This window comes from Labrus mixtus, chromosome 5 (genome assembly GCF_963584025.1).
Source record: "Labrus mixtus chromosome 5, fLabMix1.1, whole genome shotgun sequence".
NCBI classification, from domain to species: domain Eukaryota; kingdom Metazoa; phylum Chordata; class Actinopteri; order Labriformes; family Labridae; genus Labrus; species Labrus mixtus.
In genome coordinates this window covers 21,201,051-21,219,324 of record NC_083616.1, presented here as the reverse complement: position 1 = coordinate 21,219,324, position 18,274 = coordinate 21,201,051, and the positions used below count along the sequence as shown (strand labels likewise).

Here is an 18,274-nt window from a genome sequence, read left to right as displayed (position 1 = left end):
TAGGCTGTTTTTTGTTCAACTGGCATCTTTTGGAAGAATTCAGTCTTGCCTTCAGTTAAATCTTTTGTTTTAGCCTACACATAAAATAATAAAAAAAGAAATTAAAAAAATAATATTGAGAGACCCTAATAACTGGGTAGATTCATTATTCATTCATTACATTGGTATCATAATACTAAACTCCGCCCACTAAGCACTATCCCAATGTTGCATCAGAAATGTAACATCCGGGAAGCGTCATCAGCCCTCACCCGGCATCCTGACTGCCTGCTGTCTATACATGTTAGCCGGACTGTTTTATCTTTTTCTTTTAAAAGAGAGGTAGCCTTTCACTTGTTATGGCTGACCAGACTGTCGTGGAGAAGATGAGCGAAATGCAAGTGAACGAAGGGAAGAAGGTGATACTTGGATCTCATAACTTCCTATTTAAGACACATCAGCATTTGTTAGCAGGTAGCCTAGCCTGTAGTCAGATTCATGCTGTCATTCAATGCGGTGCTAAAGTTGACGAGTAGCCTTATATCAGCGTTTAGTTTAATACTTCTGTCAATGATACAATATGATTTGTTTCATTTTTCTTTCTTTCAAGGTAGTCTTTTATGCCTTAGATCAATTAAACAAGGTTATTTTGCTAATGTTGGACTAAGACAGGACTACGGAAAGAGCTTGATGCCAAACTTCATCCAAAACTTTGACAATTAAAGTTTCGACCGATTAAAAGTTGTGCAACAGAAATGTAGACGATTTTGAGGGAGCTTGAATGACTACGTTATTTTCTCTTTACAAATCGGTGTTCTTCAGATTGACAAATAGTTTTTGTTTCATATAAGATCCACTCTGAAGTTATAATATAATATAATGACTTTATTGATCCCAAACTGGGAAATTGTGGCGTTACAGCAGCAGGTTATCCAAACACACAATATGAGTAAAAAACACAATGTTAGCAAATCTAAACATAATATAATATTAACTACAAAGTAAATAAGTACTAAAAATATAAAAAATAAGAATGTGAATATATACAACCAGGATTTAACTAAGCATTACTAGTCTTAAATAGGAAGATTAAATATGGAAGATTAAGTGTAAATGTGCAAAAACAGAGTCGTAAATGTGCAAAAACAGAGTTGTAAATTAAATATGAAAGATTGAATGTAAATGTGCAAAAACAGAGTATTAGATGGACAGTATTGACATAAGTTAAAGTGCATGAGTGCAGACATATAATAAGCAGAAACTATACAATATAACGGCGAGTAGACAGCCAAATGAAGTGAACATGAGTGCAGGGATAATTAGTCAATTTAAACATGTGCAGAACAGATGACAGTATGGAGACACAGATATTATCATGATGACAGTTCTCTGCTCGCATGAGGTGAGCTGTTGTACAGAGTTATGGCCTTCGGTAAGAAAGATTTCCTGTATCTGTCCTTGTGACAGCGGAGTTGTCACTGGATCTCATGAAAACTGGCACTTTTTTTTGTGAAAGGTCTTCAGTCATCTTACTTATATTGTGTGCCAAAGACATGATGACTACCAAAACATAAAGATGTTTTAAATATCAATGTGTTTGAACTTTGTATGAATCATTGAGCATAATGTCCTGTGTATATTATTGTTGTTAAATAAAATACTTTGTAGTGTCAGCTGTGAACTACTCCAATTTGTGTAGAAATTAATTGGTTAGTTTCTTGTCGACTTCTCTCAGAACTTGTTAGCTCCACACTAATCTTGTTTTGTTAAAATCAACTTCCTGTTAAGCAAAGGTCATTAACAATCATCATCAGTCATTAATATTTTGTCTGCAATCGTTGCTCTTTGCTGCTGTAACAATGTAAATTTCCCCATTGTGGGATAAATAAAGGATTATCTTGTCTTATCTTATCTTAACCTATTGCATGGATTTTCAAAACAGGGGAAATCCGAAAGCAGTAAAGATGGAGGAAAGAAGAAGGCTAAAAATGCAGCTGTGGACTCTGGAGGCAGGGCTGAGGTGAGTTGCTTAATGAACTGTCAGAAAGTATGTAGGTGTCTATATAGACATCACAACAATGTCGTGTTTGACAAGGACTTGAATCAGGGTGTGCCTTGAAAATAATTTGTTGGTCTAATTGCATGTTACATATTTGAAAGCAGCCCTCTCATCAGCATAATGGATGTTGTGGTTCATAAAAAGATTATATTTGAGTCAAACATTTTGACCTCCTGAAATAGCATCAGTGTCCAAGTGCAATGAATGAATCCTATAAAATAGAATGGATGCATCTAATCACAAAGCAGAAAGTATATCTGCAATATGAAATCATGTTTGTTGAGAGAATTGTTGACGCACAAAAAAAGTCATTTGGAACAATCCTCTTAAAATGTTGACTTATGGTCCTTTTTTTTTTTTTTTTCAAGGTATCACACTTTTAGTTCAGCAAAGGACCTCAAAGAAACAAAATATGGAACCACTTCTATAAACAAACCCTTCATTTACTCATTTCATTTGTTGCTTTTCAGCTATCGCCCCAACCTCAGTACATTGACGAGCGTCTTACCTTGTACACGAAGCTCAAAGCTGAGCATGAAGCCCTGATGGCAGAGAGGGCTGCGAAGAACAGCCGAGCCATCAAGGTGACCCTGCCTGATGGAAAGGTAGTGGATGCCGAGTCTTGGAAGACCACACCGTACCAAGTGGCCTGTGGTATCAGGTAAGAGCGGTGGTTGAATGGCTGCAATTGAGACTTATTTAAAGGGACAAGTAGCTTTCATTTTTGTGTAGAAAAATGAAAAACCCTGAAGGTGCCTTCGGGAATTTAATTTCCAAAGACTAGCTGTCAAATTTATTCTGACAGCCAGTAATTACTGTTCGAGTTTCAAAAGGCTGCACAACTCCATCATTATGAGAACAGTAACTGAAAATGACTCCTGCTTACCTTAGAAAATATGACCCCCAAAAACTCATTAGTTGAAAAGAAATTGAGACGTTTGAGAATGATCTGCATACTCGCACACTTTGCGATTACTGAAAAGACTGAAAACTAAACACAGTAAGACATTTTACGACATGTTTTAAACCACAATGCACCAACCACAGCCCCACCTTAGTACATTGTTTTGATGCAGTTAGCACATACATGTCTATTACTGGTGGTTTAACCTTTTGTGGCACACAAGCCATTTTATTTTTTGGTGACCAAGACAGTCAAAGAGTATTTTAGAAATTACAGCATTCCTCTGTATCCTCCCAAGGTGCAGTATGTTACACAGTAGATAAACATACACCTTGTAAGACCAGCTGATCTACATCTGTTATATGACTGACAAGCTAACCCAGATTGCATACAAATACAAAAAACTTACAACAGAGCAAGACCAAGTGGTTTCAATAATTTACTTGAAGGTGTGCCACAGGATTTTATATTTTACCTCTTGGTGCCGAGGCTGTATTTCTGTACATGAATTTGATATGGACTGTTTTTCCATGTCATTTCTAGTCAAGGCCTTGCTGACAACACAGTGATTGCTAAAGTGAACAACGCTGTGTGGGACCTAGACAGACCTTTGGAGGATGACTGCAGCCTGCAGTTGCTCAAGTTTGATGATGAGGAGGCTCAAGCAGTAAGTTCACCTCATCCCTCGTCTGCTTATGTTACATCACATATGGATAATGAGAAAAGACTGCAGTGTAGTTTAGTAAAGCTTGAACACGTCCTTCCTTATGCTGAGGTTTCTGATTTTTGAGCATCATATACTAAACTCATCTGCCAATGTATTTAAGTAAATATGAAAAAGCCCATTCAAGGAGTTCTGTTGTGCTAGCAATGTCACTGACTTTATTTAAACAATTTTCTCTGGTGGTATTTACCTAAACTCTGATTTATTTAATATATTCAGACATAGAGCAACACTGTGAACAGCTCTTCAGGTTTTTCAACACTGAACTACAGTGGAGTATTCAAATGTATGGATACATGTTGCTTACTGGTAACAGTAGTGGGCACAGATTGTTCAATCCTATAGACGTGAAGCAAGGGCCGGTTAAAGCCAGTATTCAAGGTTAAAGTGATGAATGAAAGGTTAACAATCAATGCTAAACCTCAGAACTCTATTCATCAAATGCCCAATCCACAAAGACATAAAGAGGCGACGTGACGGTGTAAAACAAAATACTGCTGCTATCACGTCCTCTCATAAAAGTGGCAGCAACCGGTGTCGTGAGTGAATAACGAGACTCGCTCTGAAAATAAAAGCCCCAATTTCATCTTCATTGTCTTGCACAAGGTGCTGAATATTTCACCGGAAGAAGAGCCATTTTTCATGACACGTTTTTAAGTACTTCAGAGAGGTTTCTCTGTCTCAGCCGATTTGCTCTTTATGCTAGCAGTTGTCAGCAGGTTTTGTGGAACATTTCACATCTTGAAGAAAGGAATGTTTCATCAGCACAAACATGAAGTTCAACACTCTCTCCAGTGCAGTCATACTTCGTCTCATTTTTTTTTTTTTTTTAGGTTTACTGGCACTCCAGCGCCCATATCCTGGGTGAAGCCATGGAGAAAGTGTATGGAGGCTGCCTCTGCTACGGTCCCCCCATCGAGAATGGCTTCTACTATGACATGTTCCTGGAGAACAACGAGTGAGTCGCACAGGCTTCGGGTTCACATTTGTTTTTTTTTATAATTAGTCGTGTTAGTCATCTCTCAGTGTTATTTTGATATTTGCTTCAGAGCTTAGCGGCTGCCGGTCTGGTTCATTGTCTTAGACAGATCGCAAACACAAAACAGGTGGAGTGTGATGACACTAACGCTGTCAAACTGGATTTTGCTCGGGTGTGGATTTAAAGTGACATGTTCATATATCAGCCCACAGAATTTGAAGCCTTATAGCAAATCATAAAATTAAAAAAAAAAACCACTGATTTGGAGATAAGTTTAGTGAGGAAGAGAGGAAGTGCTTTGAGACACCCTCAGAAATTTGAATACCTCTTCATCGTCAACAACTTTTTCATTTGACCTTTCCCTGAAACAGATGCATTTCGCCCGGCTTCTGGCAGCGGGAGAGCATGAGGACTGTTGTCTAATTAATTCTACAACCCCCTTAATGAAGTCATTTTATGCTAATGGCATTCTTGGAGACAGTTTTTTTTTTTTTTCTTTGCGAGGATATTTTTTGACATTGCTCACACCCAAAAGCCAAGGACTTTCAACTATTTGCCCATGCTTGGCAGAGGTTGCAGTTTGTGGTAGTCGGAGAACTACACTCGCAAACAAAAAGTCTGTTTGCATGGCTTCATGCCTCGTCACATCCACGATGCCCTCTAAAACACACACAGACTGAAGCATGTAAAGCAGTTTGAGTATCAATGTAGGACTTCATAAGACCTTTATTTCACTTTCATCTTATAATGTTTTTTGTTTTTTTTGACAGGGGCGTATCGAGCAATGACTTCCCATGTCTGGAGACCTTGTGCAAGAAAATCATCAAGGAGAAGCAGCCATTCGAGAGGCTGGAGATAAAGAAGGAAACTCTGTTGGAAATGTTCAAGGTATGTGAAAACACAAATGTATACAAATAAAGAGGACTGATTCAGAGGAAACAAAACTCTAAAAAAAAAAAAAAAAAAAAAACTCTTCTTCTCCTCGACAGTACAACACGTTCAAGTGTCGCATCCTTAATGAGAAAGTCACCACTCCCACTACAACTGTTTACAGGTGAGTACATGATGTACTGTAATATTTGGAGAATTAACATGTCCTATTCCAAGTCCAACACAAAGAATGGATCATTTTTCTGACTGAGGGGATTTCTGTGTTGCCTAAACCTGATATCTTAACTTGTTCCTGTGAAGAAATAAATGTTCTTCGTCATTATGAACCACACCTTCTCAATTGTCCTCCCTTAAACTCTCAGATACCAAAATCGCAAAAGAAAAACAAACACCACCTACACATTCACGACTCACTTGTTTTGGACAACATTCTGCAAAAACTACAGTTCTGTGCTTTTTCAAAAGAAAATTATACATTTTCTTTAATAATTAAATAATACATTTCTTTAGTTTTAAACTTTAGTGTCAGCTGTAGAAAACGTTAGGCTCGGGTCTAATCTTGGTTGTTCTCCTTGAATAGATCTGATAGTCATGACAAACATAAAGCCTGTTTGTAAACACAACCCGACTGGTTATCCTTCTCAGCTTTTAAAATAAATTGAACACTCAACTATATTCTGCATTTCAGATGTGGACCCTTAATCGACCTGTGTCGGGGACCCCATGTGAGACATACTGGGAAAATCAAGGCACTTAAAATCCACAAGGTGAGCCTGTTTGTATTCAGTGGTTTATTGTGTACCAGACACCAGTTGATGCTGTATACATGGATTTATTGTTGATTAAACCAGATTTATTTAAAGGATTGTAGACTTTTCCCTGAATGTGTGTCACTAACATTTGTACCATTGTTAGAGTACAGTTACTTTGTGGTTTACACTCAAGGAGTTTGAAGCAGTGGGAAGCTAACATAACTTATTTTCTGGTGTTCCAGAATTCGTCCACATACTGGGAGGGAAAAGCAGACATGGAAACCCTTCAGAGGATCTATGGAATCTCCTTCCCTGACCCTAAGATGCTCAAAGAGTGGGAGAAGTTTCAGGAGGAGGCCAAGAACAGAGACCACCGCAAACTGGGCAGGGTAAGAAGTGAAGCTGCTGATTGGCTCAGAGTTCCCAGTCTCAGTCTTTTTTAAATGGTTTTCTACTGGTTTTATTCTTGGATGCCAATGGTTCTTTGGTATTTGTCTATATATTTCACACATCTATGATATTACTGTATAGTATTCCAAACAAATATGTTACGAAGTACAGGTAGAATACTTGTTAAAGGTAGGAGCCAGGTTTGCATTTGATGTGGATCTGATTTCCCTAAATCAAACCTACTTACTAAAAAGTGTAAAAAATATTTTACTTAAGGGGAACAGTCGTTAAGAAAATGTCGCTGAGTGTTTCAAGAAAATGAATCTGTGTTTAAATCCTGAAAGAAAATTGAGAATGGCATGTTAAAAGAAACATAAACAGCGTCTTTTTTGTATTCATTTTTAGCTCTTGGGGACAAAATTCCCCTGTGAGATTAAGCAGCATTCATTAAGATCTATAAGAAGTCTAATAATGTGTTAGTGTACTGTTGAAAAGGAGTTGTTGTGTCAGACAGGGTGTGTGTGTGTGTGTGTGTGTGTTCAGTCTTTGATTAATTTAGTACAGTAACGTGTGTGGGAAAACAGCTCAACACAGTAATAATGCTTATTATAGGAACATAGTAAATTTCTATCACAATAACAAACCTTTCTTTTTCTTTTCTTTGTGTTGCTTCAGGAGCAGGACCTTTTCTTCTTCCATGACTTGAGTCCTGGCAGCTGCTTCTTCCTGCCTAAGGGCGCTTTCCTCTACAACACCCTGGTGGAGTTCATCAGAGTAAGTGAAAGGTGTCAGAAGTGGAGTGAGTGTGAATGCTGTGACCTCACTGTAAATCTGACACAGAAGAAAGACAGAGGGTATGAGTCAGAGAGTCTAAATAAGAGTGGAGACAGGTGGGGAAGTAATTGACCTTTGCTAAGGTTGATGCTAATTTAAATAAATGTATAGATGTAAATAACGTTTCATTTTTCTTCAACACGAAGAAGTAAGAAAGGTGCTGATTTATGTTGATGATTGGATTCTTGAATGTGATAATTAAAGGCTAACGAATCAGGTCTTACACGTGACAGGGCTTTCTTTATTAAACAATAAATACCAAACTCATATTTATTCCTTCTCCACCCAAAACATTAATGCTGTAAATAAATCCAATGAATGTCCTCTCAATAAAAATAACTCTTTATTCTGGCCAGGATGGACAAGAATGTGCCCTTCCCTTGAACACAAACCTGTTCATGAATTTAAAAATAGCTTTTTTCTTTGGTTGCCAATTATTTGGAATAAATTAAAATGTAACAAACAGACATGATTGACAGCATTGAAGAATGCTCTCCTGCCCTGTCACATTGTGGAGCACATAGGAAGCAAATGTTCTTTTAAAAAAAGATGAAATAGATTTTTGAATGAGGAAGTTTTGAGTCATTTTGTGTTCTTATAAAATAGGTCTGCCTGTACAAGAAACACAATACTTTTAATTATTTTATTACAATTAGATTTTCCTTTTGAACTTTAAAACAGACATAACTGGCCCGCCCAAGGTGCAGAATGAGTCAATGCATATTTTTATTTTCCTGTCAGGTGATTTATAAGCACCATCCCACATGGAATCATTCTGACACATTACCTGAGAGCCAATCAAATGTTCCAGCATGTCATTTGGTCAACTTCACAACAGCACCATTAACATGGCAACCCCAAAATAACAACATACTCCAAGAGGTCAAATACAACCAACACAGCGCCCACAACACAAGGTGCAATACACCAATTGACAACCTTTATATTCCTAATGCTCAATGTTTCATTCAAGAGCACCAAAACATCTTCATTTATGAATTATTTTTTCAATATTTTTGTACTTTTGTCTTTTTACTGTCTTGTGCTGCCTTGCCACAAAACCAATGGCCCTTCAGAGACAAATAAAGTTGTAGTTGAATACAAACACAAGTAATCCACTTCATCTTAGTTCATTGCTTCCAAACTGTTTACATATGATCCAGTTCATAAACCAATACATCACATAACAGAGTCTCAGTTTTAAGTAAAACATCAAAAAATGACAGCCTTTCTCTTCCAAACAGCCAACACAATGTGACTACAAACTAGTATTTTAATCTGCAGCAGGATTAACATTCTGAGAGATGATTTCCCTTTTTTCAAATCCATAACTTTGCTTGCAGTGTCATGCATGTTTTTAAACGATTTGCATTATTTATCCGAGTGCCAGTGGTTTTGTAGTTGCGATGTTTACAAAGCATTATGAGGCCTTTTGCCCTGAACAGTTTTGTAATCATCTAAGTTGTGGACACCTTGTTCTTCTGGCAGAGCGAGTACAGGAAGAGGGGTTTCCAGGAGGTGGTGACGCCAAACATCTTCAACAGTAAGCTTTGGCAGACCTCGGGCCACTGGCAGCATTACAGCGAGAACATGTTCTCCTTCGAGGTGGAGAAGGAGACCTTCGCCCTCAAACCCATGAACTGCCCGGGACACTGGTGAGGCTTCTTTTCTTCAATCCAGTAAAGCAATCTATCTTCAGCAAACAACTGGATTAAAAAAAGAGGAATGAAGAGAGAGTGTAAAGAATAACACACTGTGTGTCAAGTCGAGTGTGAAATCATTTTAGTTTAAGTAATTAGAGAAACAACAGTGTTTGTTTGGAGGCAGAACTATTTAATCTAAACTCTTCATCTGACATAAAAAAAAACCCCTCAGTTTGTCTGAGTCCACCATTAAGTCACGTTTTAACACTATCACAGTTGTATTGTTTTCACATGGGTTCTGTTAACAGCAGTTGACTCACTCTTTGTGAAATAGCTTTATCCTTCAGTCCCCCAGTTCTGCTCTTCTTGTAACAGGCTGATGCTCATGCCATGTTTTCTGTAGTTGAATGACCCACTTCAGTTTACCGCCGAATGCTGCATTGCAGTGCAAAGAACCAGACTGCAGCTCTTTGTCGTCAAATCTTTTATCTGCTGCGATCTATGTGCTCTCCTCAAGGGCAACCCCTCTGGAGATGGCACTGAAATGGAAAATAAGCTTGCAAACACATTTTGTCACAGTGCTGGATGTCGGTTAAATCAAATATTGATTGTCTTTCATTGTAGGATTGAAGCAGTAGAACATTTTTCTTTAGGTATTGTGAGAAGTCAAGTTAGAACATTTGTGTTTGTGTTGTGTAACACACTTTGCTCCTCCACCTTGTTCGTCTTCAGCTTGATGTTCGACCACCGACCACGCTCCTGGAGAGAGTTGCCACTTCGCATGGCCGACTTTGGTGTCCTGCACAGGAACGAGCTGTCAGGAGCCCTCACAGGTCTCACACGGGTCCGCCGCTTCCAGCAGGATGATGCTCACATCTTCTGCACCATGGACCAGGTGAGTCCACACTGATGCATGGACATTGCTCCGCCAAGTTTACAGAAACAACATTTGAAGGCATTAAAGTCTGATGAGCTGACCAACTGTACACATTAAAGTATATATATTATGGTATGAGTGGGTATGTAGAGGAGGCAGCCCTAGTGTGATAAATTGTCTCGAGTGATGTCACTTGAGGCAGCATTAATTGGGGCTGAAAAAGAGCTTCTTTTTACGTGGAAAATAATGTGGCAGTTTGGAGTTAGAAAGAGGTGAGCTTACTTGACAGAGCTCTGTAGCCCAATCTGCAGGAGGCTAGCAGCTCAGGGCTTCAGTAGGCACCCGCATCTGAGCATGAACTGCTCTCAACTGTGTCAAGAAGAAATATAAGCCTCAGGGTTTGGACACGGAAGAAAATTGCACGTGGAAAAAAAATATAACTCTGTTTCTGCTGCATTGATTTAGATAATTTAACAAATCTGCCAACCACGAGGCTGTAATTGTTAACAGCGTGATGTTAAATTAGTGCAGAAGTTGAAAAGGTCCCCTTCATTCATCCCACCATCGTCTTTCTCCTGGAGCAACTGTGAGGAATGTTTCCACTTTGCCATTGTGTTTGTTTGATGTACTAAAGATACTGAAAAAGTGGGCTCCTTCCACTATCTGTCTTGCATCGGTGACAGAATAAATTCAGGTAATGTAATGTCTCATTCTCAGCTTGATGAAGTTTGACGACTCATCAGGCTCTCTGCAGCTTGCTGAAACAACTTGCATGTTAAGTCCTTTAAGCAGAGAGGGTTGTGCCAATATCAATGCACACCAACAGGATTTTGGACGACTGAATAGATTCCTTAATTACTTTGTTCAGATGTAGAAGCACTGCAACCTGCAGCCAGGATCCCCCCCTGATTGTGTTTTCTGTTTATCAGTAATGGCAGTGGATTGGATGGTTAATTATTTGATTGCACTTTGTGCACAAATTATCTCACGTCTGATTTTTCCCTTTGCCTGCAGCAGCTGAACTGTTCATGTTTTGTTTGTGTGATTTACCAAATTAAAGCAAACTTAAAGCCCCGCAGAGGAAATATTCTTATCTCATATCAGGGATGTTCCTAGCAACTCATTTCTAGGTACATTTCAATGAAAATACTAAGAGAGAGTAAGTGGCAATTATTCCAACCAAAATCATACATCATTAGTTTAACTGACTAGTAATTCTGGTGCAGTCTATTGAGGATGACGACGTTTCATCTTTCACACGGTTAACTGCACACATTCACAATCTCATACTTGCCATTATGTTGAACTGATGGCAGCTCATTTTTAGGATATGGTGGGACTTTCTCCACTAACAAAGAGGCAATTCTTTTCAACTTTTCCCCTCTCAGTGTTTTGCATTCGGTTCTGTTCTATCACACATTTTTCATATTAAGCTCACATGATTGCCCTACTAGGACTTCAAAATTAAAAAGACCCACGGTTGCAATGAATTTCACAGCTATAGCTAGTGGAAGTATTCAATCATGATATATAATCTCCATTAAACTGAGCACTTCTTCTAATTTCCTCTGATTACATCATCATTTCATTCTCTGTTAATAGGCCAATACAAAGATGAAATCAGTCATACAGCAGCAATTACACTTGCCTGTCTGCCGCTGTGCCCCTGAAGGATGATGAAATTTCAATTACAATTTGTTCTGACCCCCAGATTGAAGAGGAGATTAAGGGCTGTCTGGACTTCCTGCGGACTGTGTATGACGTCTTTGGCTTCACTTTCAAACTCAACCTCTCCACAAGACCGGAGAAGTTCCTGGGGGACCCGGAGATCTGGGACCAGGCAGAAAAGGTAATCACGATGAGTGTCTTTGTTTCAGTCCTGTGGTTGAACATGTGAACAGCAATCTCGCACAGTCTCACCGGAGAATCAATGGCTGATTGGAGAAATTATCAGATGGAAAATTCTTGCGCTGCTTCACAGACAGTAAAGGAGGAGTGTGATTTTTGTAGACACAGAGAACATTTATATTTTAATGAATACATTTTTCATCCCGCAGAACTGCTGTCAGCTCAGAAAATGTTTGCTCGTCTCTAGAGAATCTACATCAGTGCCATCACTGTCTACCTTTGCTGTCAAATCAAATTCGCTCTGTGGAAACAACTCTATATTTTATATCTCAGGTTCAGCTTCAGGATGGGTCTGGGAGAGGGCAGGTTATGTTTTAGCACAGCTCAAACAGTAATTACAAGAGTGAGGGAGTAAATCTAAATGACAATACGTCTTTACTGCTCGGTGAAACACAGTGAGGTCCCTTCTTGAGACAGTCTCAAGTCTGAGAGATGAATCTTTGAAATCAACACTAAACGACGCTTGTTGAATAACAATGTCACATGTATACAGTACTGCTTTATTGGTAGCATAGTGTGTAAAACATACAGGTTGTTAATCAGTCGGACAAGTGTTTCACGGGCAATACACAGATGGATGAAAAATGGTCTGTTAGCATGCGTTGAGTCTCACAGCAGAGTGAGGTTAGTGTTCACGTCACATGTGTTCCCCTCTTGATCTGACTGAGAGGTATGTTTACTGTAACTACTGTTTCATCAGGGGGCGTCTGTGGCTCAGTCGGTAAAGTCAGTCGTCTCTCAGAGGTTGGGGGTTCGATCCCCAGGGCGAGACACTTAACCTCGAATTGCTCCTGCTGCTTCGTCGGCATGTGACTCCTGATGGTCACTCTACGTAGTAATCTCTGCCATCAGTGAATGGGCATGCCATGGTAACCTTTTATTGTAACAGTGTGTGTGTCTGTAGATACAGTTAATGGGTAGTTGTGACCTGCCGTGTTAAAGCACTTTGAGTAGTCAGAAGACTAGAAAAGCTCTATACAAGCTCAAGTTTACCATTAATTAATTAAACCATTAGTGCGATTTTTCACACTTAAATATAGCAGAAATCAAATATATCCTCTGAAAATAACTCTGTGAGTAATGACTGTCTACAATGGGTGTAACACCCGAGTCCCACTGTCTGTGATGCTTTCGGAGTTTTCCCCGAGTCCTATCTTCAGTTTGTTTACATCGCCCGGACGGCCGGCTGGCTCCTCCCCTCGCATATAAAAGTTGATTTATTGAGGGACTAGAGAAAAGAAGAATAACATACTGTACTCACTGCTTAACTGCGTTTCTAGATCACGCTCATGTCGGGTAAATTTACATTCAGTGTGAAGATACGAGCATAATAAAGATAGCTAGCATTAGCATGCTAACACAACAATGCAGCCCGAGTTCTTTGGTTTCATGCTGGTGCTCAAGGGGCGACATCTGCTGGATCAAAAAATTGCGTATTCTGCCTTTAACCATCAGCAGTGCGACTTGTTTTTATTCAACATGTGTCACAAAATGATTGTACTTGTTTTTCTTTGAATGCCCTGCTGGTCCCGTCTATGCGTCATGCCCCCCTCATTGTTTGTCATACGTTTATTACATAGAACTTAACTCTTTTCTGGGTTTGTGCGAGGCTGTCAAATGAATCTACTGCAGGCTGCAAGGAGTCAAAGTGTTCAAGAGTTTTTCAAACACATTCTCCGTTTAATCAACAGAAGATGCTTCATTTTTCACACCCACTGGAAAAATATACTCGGGCCTAAGCTCCAACTAATCAGAGACAGTTGCCCACAGGGGACTGTATCCAAATTCATACTTAAAAGAGATGACAGCTCTTTAGGGAAGATAAAATGTGAGCCATTATTCTGCAGATACGGGGTTTTAATCCTTGTTACTGGTTCTCTTTATGTCTTTTTGATATTTCATCAACTGTAAAGTGCTCCTTTTAATTTCCCTATCTGGTCTGCAGGCAGTGGTATCATGGTTCTGTCCTCAGAGCTTCATCTTTATTTTAAAGTGTGCCGTCTGCTGCGAGAAGCAGAACATAACTGATTACAAATATTTTAAGCAAGTCACTTTACAATCAATCCAGTGGGCATGATTTTCAAATACTCTGTGTTCTGGAGATAGACAAAAAGCTTTCAGAGACTTAAGTATAGAGACGTGGCTACTGCTACTGACTGCATGTGTTCATGATGATGATTTATTTCTAAGTTAGTCACAGTTGTCAAAGTAAGAAAAATATTTGTACAAGCAGCGCAACATTTGATATTGTGAGGAGAATTATAATAGGTTGTTTGTTGACCTATGAGGGAGACACTTTTCTCTGGGAAAACATTTCATGAATTCTGCACTGAGTTCTTATGATTAATGTTTGTTTGCACAGAGGTAGACAATTATAAATACCAAATAACTGACTTGTAAACTTGGCATAGTGACTGGAACAGAACTTGCTGAGTGTTTCCCCTCACCTCATTAACTCCCCACCAGAAACCATAAAATATTATTGAGACGTTAACATTTCTCACTCCAGTGATAAGTTCCAGATGAAGACAATGTCACGTCTGGATGTACAGCTTTGCTTCACATTGCTGTTTACTTGCATGTCGGTCAGCATTTGATTTTCTAACCAAGCAGTAATTGTTTGTTTCCACAGCAACTGGAGAACAGCTTGAATGAGTTTGGGGAGAAATGGGTTCTAAACCCGGGTGACGGAGCTTTTTATGGACCAAAGGTGAGCCATGCGCCGCAGTAATGATGTACTTAAACAGTGAAACAGCAGGGAGGGGGGCCATGGCTGATCATTTGTGCCCACTGTTTGCAGATCGACATTCAGATAAAGGACGCCATCGGTCGGTACCATCAGTGTGCCACAATCCAGCTTGATTTCCAGCTTCCCATCCGCTTTAACCTCACCTTTGTCAGGTAACTCTTCTCTTGCTTGTTCTAATTCACGTCAGAGATCAGCTGATCAGCTTAATAGAATGAAACATATTGAAGTACAATAAACGTACTGAAGATGTACATTTTATGAAAATATTGAGGCGGGAGGTGTTTATGTGATGAAAGATTCTGTGATACAATATGCATTGATGGTGAGGTGTCGTGGTTTTAAAGCTTCCCCCTAGGATTTAGAGTATTTAAAGTTTTTACTTTTTTTTTTTTTTTTTATCAGGACAGAAAAAAGTAAAATCAGTTATCTGTTGTTCCTGACTGATGAGGATATACACATTTCTCCAGAAGATTTTTGTTGATTACTCTCTTGCTGTGTAATGCTCATTGCTTCCTCCCCCCCTTCAAATGGATTTGTAGCCACGATGGTGACGACAAGAAGCGACCAGTGATCATCCACAGAGCCATCCTGGGATCAGTGGAGAGGATGCTCGCCATTCTGACCGAGAACTACGGAGGCAAATGGTTTGTAAAATGTATCTTAGAGGATTTAGACTGTCAAGTAGGAGTAGACACCGGACATGGAACATATTTCCTGTTGATTATTTTTTGACTGGTTGAACATAAATTGAATGAAAAAAAGATAACAAGTTCTGTGTGGTGTTGAGATACTCTGGTTTTACATCATGTACTCTGTTGTGTGTTCAGGCCGCTGTGGCTCTCTCCTCGCCAAGTGATGGTCGTGCCTGTGGGAGTGGCCCATGAAGAGTACGCTCAGAAGGTAATCACTGAACTCTGTATTCCATATTTTGTCTTCAAGGCAGCACAAACGGTACCCTAAAGCTATCAGACACATTTAATTACAGCACTAAGCTGACTGTGTTTAACCTGTGGAGCCTGTTTATCACTGGTACACACAGACTGGATCCCTGAAATCTCTCAGTAATGTAATGCTGCTCTGTTAGGTATAAGTGATGTTTTATTTTAACTACCATGACCAAAAACCTCTGGATTTTAGATAGTTTTATAAAAATACACCAATCTGCAGCGTAGAATTAAAGCGATCTGTCTGCGTAGCATGGACTAAAAGAACACCGCTGTGTATTACCACTTAACTTTAAAGCTCACACCATCACTTCTATTAGTCCTGAGAAATGTGTGCAAACCAAACTAATTTCTTAAGAACTTTGCAAATTCCAGCCGGGCAGCAGACATAAAGGGTCAGACGATCCTACATGTCGTTATCAAGCGTTCTGTTCAGCACAGGTTAACTCTTCACACTACCAGAGTTAGAAACATGAGTTTAAATGAAATAAGAAACAGGGTCAGCACATTGTAATGGACTTTTAGAATCAATCCAAAGGAAATCATTTCTATCATTCAGCGTTGTCTTCTCTTTGCTTTAAAAAGCATTTGGCCATCCAGCTTGTTTACATTTGATTGGATTGTCTTACAGCAGGTGCTTGTTGCCTTTTTTTTTTTTTATCATTGTTGCACAAAAACATCTGTAAAATAAATATCTGTACAGTCTTAATATCATGAACTATAAAGAACAGTAGGTCTGACGATGTGCTGATAATGGTTGTAGAAATGTTGTCGTCATTCCAACTAAATGAAATCAAAGGCCAGTTTTGAAAACACATTTCAGCACATTGTAATTCTACAATGTGAAATGAATTAACTTTTATTCACACATGCATACCCTTAACTGTCTCTAACTGTTGATTCTCTGGCAGGTCAAGCAGGATTTCCATGACAGCGGCTTCATGGCTGACGTGGATCTCGACCCCGGCTGCACTCTGAACAAAAAGATTAGAAATGCACAGTTGGCGCAGTACAACTTCATCCTGGGTCAGTGGAGGCACACGTTCTTTCTCTCTTCTCTCTTCTGTCTGTTATAATCTTTACCTTCTGTTCCATGTCACTCTTGATATTGATTTTTATTTATCTCTTTGCATGTTATCCTGCTTGTCAAAGTGGTGGGAGAGAAGGAGATGACCAGCAACACTGTGAACGTGCGCACCCGAGATAACAAAGTCCACGGCGAGCGCAGTGTGGAGGAGTGCATGGAGCGTCTGAAACACCTCAAGATGTCCAGGAGTAAAAATGCTGAAGAGGAATTCTGATCTTTCTCAAACCTGTGCTATCGCTCTACAGTACCTCAAGTGTTTGAACTTAAAAGGGACGTGTGGTAAACATCCGTTTTTGATTAGGGGTAAACTACTGGTGCCTAGTCTCTTCTTTCTGTCTCACTGAAATCACATTTTCACAATTGTTAATCAAGGTTGTTTTTTTTTTTGTCTGGTGTCTTCCATCGCCTCTTAACGGTATCAATTTTATTATGCTTATCAAGTCTTCGGATTCCTGTCCTCGTAGACAGAAGTTAAAATGTTCTTAACTTCTGCTTCTACAGAAACACATGTGGGACTGTAATGTGATAAAGTCTTTGAACAGCTTTACAGAACATGTCAAACATTGAACAAATTGTACCATATTAACCATCAAAAAAAAACACCTACCGGTATATGTTGACTGGTTTAAAAAAAGGGGGGGGGGAAATGGTTTGTTACACTGTCTTAACAGTTTGTATCGGTCATTCTTTCTTCAGGGAATTGTACACAAGTTTGATAATTAAACCATCTATTCTTGATCTGTGTCAGTTTGTTTTTTACACAAGAACTGTGCTGTTGCTAAGCAAGTGTGTGCCCATCTGCGCATTAAACAAGAGTCAACATTAACTAAAACCATTACTACAAAACCCATCAGAAAAGTCAAGTTTTTTTTAATACATGCGTATAGAGTCTATTAACAGTGACCATTCATATTTAAATACTATTTCTTCCATGTTGGAGCAAATTTCAAGAGTTGATTTCCTGAACATTTATGGCAGAAGTTGACATTTTTAGAAAAGCATGACACCTGAAACATTTGTTTTTCCAAAGCCAGTGATGGAGGTTTTTGCAGGGAGTTGGAGAGCAGAGAGTCATAAAGGTGTTCTGCAGTCAGAGGATTTTTATCATCTTCCTCCACTCCTGCATCTTCGCCGAGGATGGAAATCAGTGATGTGCTGGAGGGGTAAACACCTAATGCCTATTATTACATGCTTATTGAACTGGACCCTATTTCCTCTACAGACTGCACCACCTCACCAGGGAGTAATGCAAATGTTCTTCCTGTTACTCTGTCATCTGCTCTCCATATATTTGAAAGATTAAGCAGTATGTTATTCTATTTTTTTTTTTAAATAACAATGAAATGCTTCTTAATACATTTACAATCTCACATTGCTCATCACATAAAAAAGTGCTCATTACTATTAATGCGTTAACTTTGATCACATCTCTGTATTTTCTCCATCTGTTCTTATGAATTATTCTCCATACCTGGAATAATCCTTTGCCCACTTAAATTTAAAATACAGTTAACATTTTTGATGATTCCTGCACCAAAAATCTACTTAGAGTTT

The 18,274-nt window shown here is 39.1% G+C and overlaps 1 protein-coding gene across 1 annotated transcript; it reads left to right on the top strand.

Moving 5' to 3' along the window:
* The first annotated feature begins 222 nt into the window (after positions 1-222).
* tars1 (threonyl-tRNA synthetase 1) lies at positions 223-17,458 on the top strand. Its single transcript, XM_061038506.1, has 19 exons — positions 223-398; positions 1,922-1,999; positions 2,509-2,699; positions 3,486-3,609; positions 4,500-4,624; positions 5,416-5,533; positions 5,635-5,699; positions 6,225-6,303; positions 6,531-6,677; positions 7,354-7,452; positions 9,001-9,167; positions 9,888-10,050; positions 11,744-11,881; positions 14,573-14,650; positions 14,741-14,841; positions 15,229-15,333; positions 15,517-15,589; positions 16,545-16,659; positions 16,786-17,458. The coding sequence occupies exons 1-19, from the start codon at positions 339-341 to the stop codon at positions 16,932-16,934; spliced, it is 2,175 nt and encodes a 724-aa protein (XP_060894489.1). The 5' UTR covers positions 223-338; the 3' UTR covers positions 16,935-17,458.
* Positions 17,459-18,274: the final 816 nt, after the last annotated feature.

Bases quoted from the DNA above. Each gene is read 5' to 3' on its own strand.
- tars1 (XM_061038506.1), top strand. From the start codon at position 339: ATGGCTGACCAGACTGTCGTGGAGAAGATGAGCGAAATGCAAGTGAAC. The intron at 9,168-9,887 runs GTGAGGCTTCTT...GTTCGTCTTCAG, and splicing joins ATGAACTGCCCGGGACACTG to CTTGATGTTCGACCACCGAC. The intron at 15,334-15,516 runs GTTTGTAAAATG...TTGTGTGTTCAG, and splicing joins GAGAACTACGGAGGCAAATG to GCCGCTGTGGCTCTCTCCTC.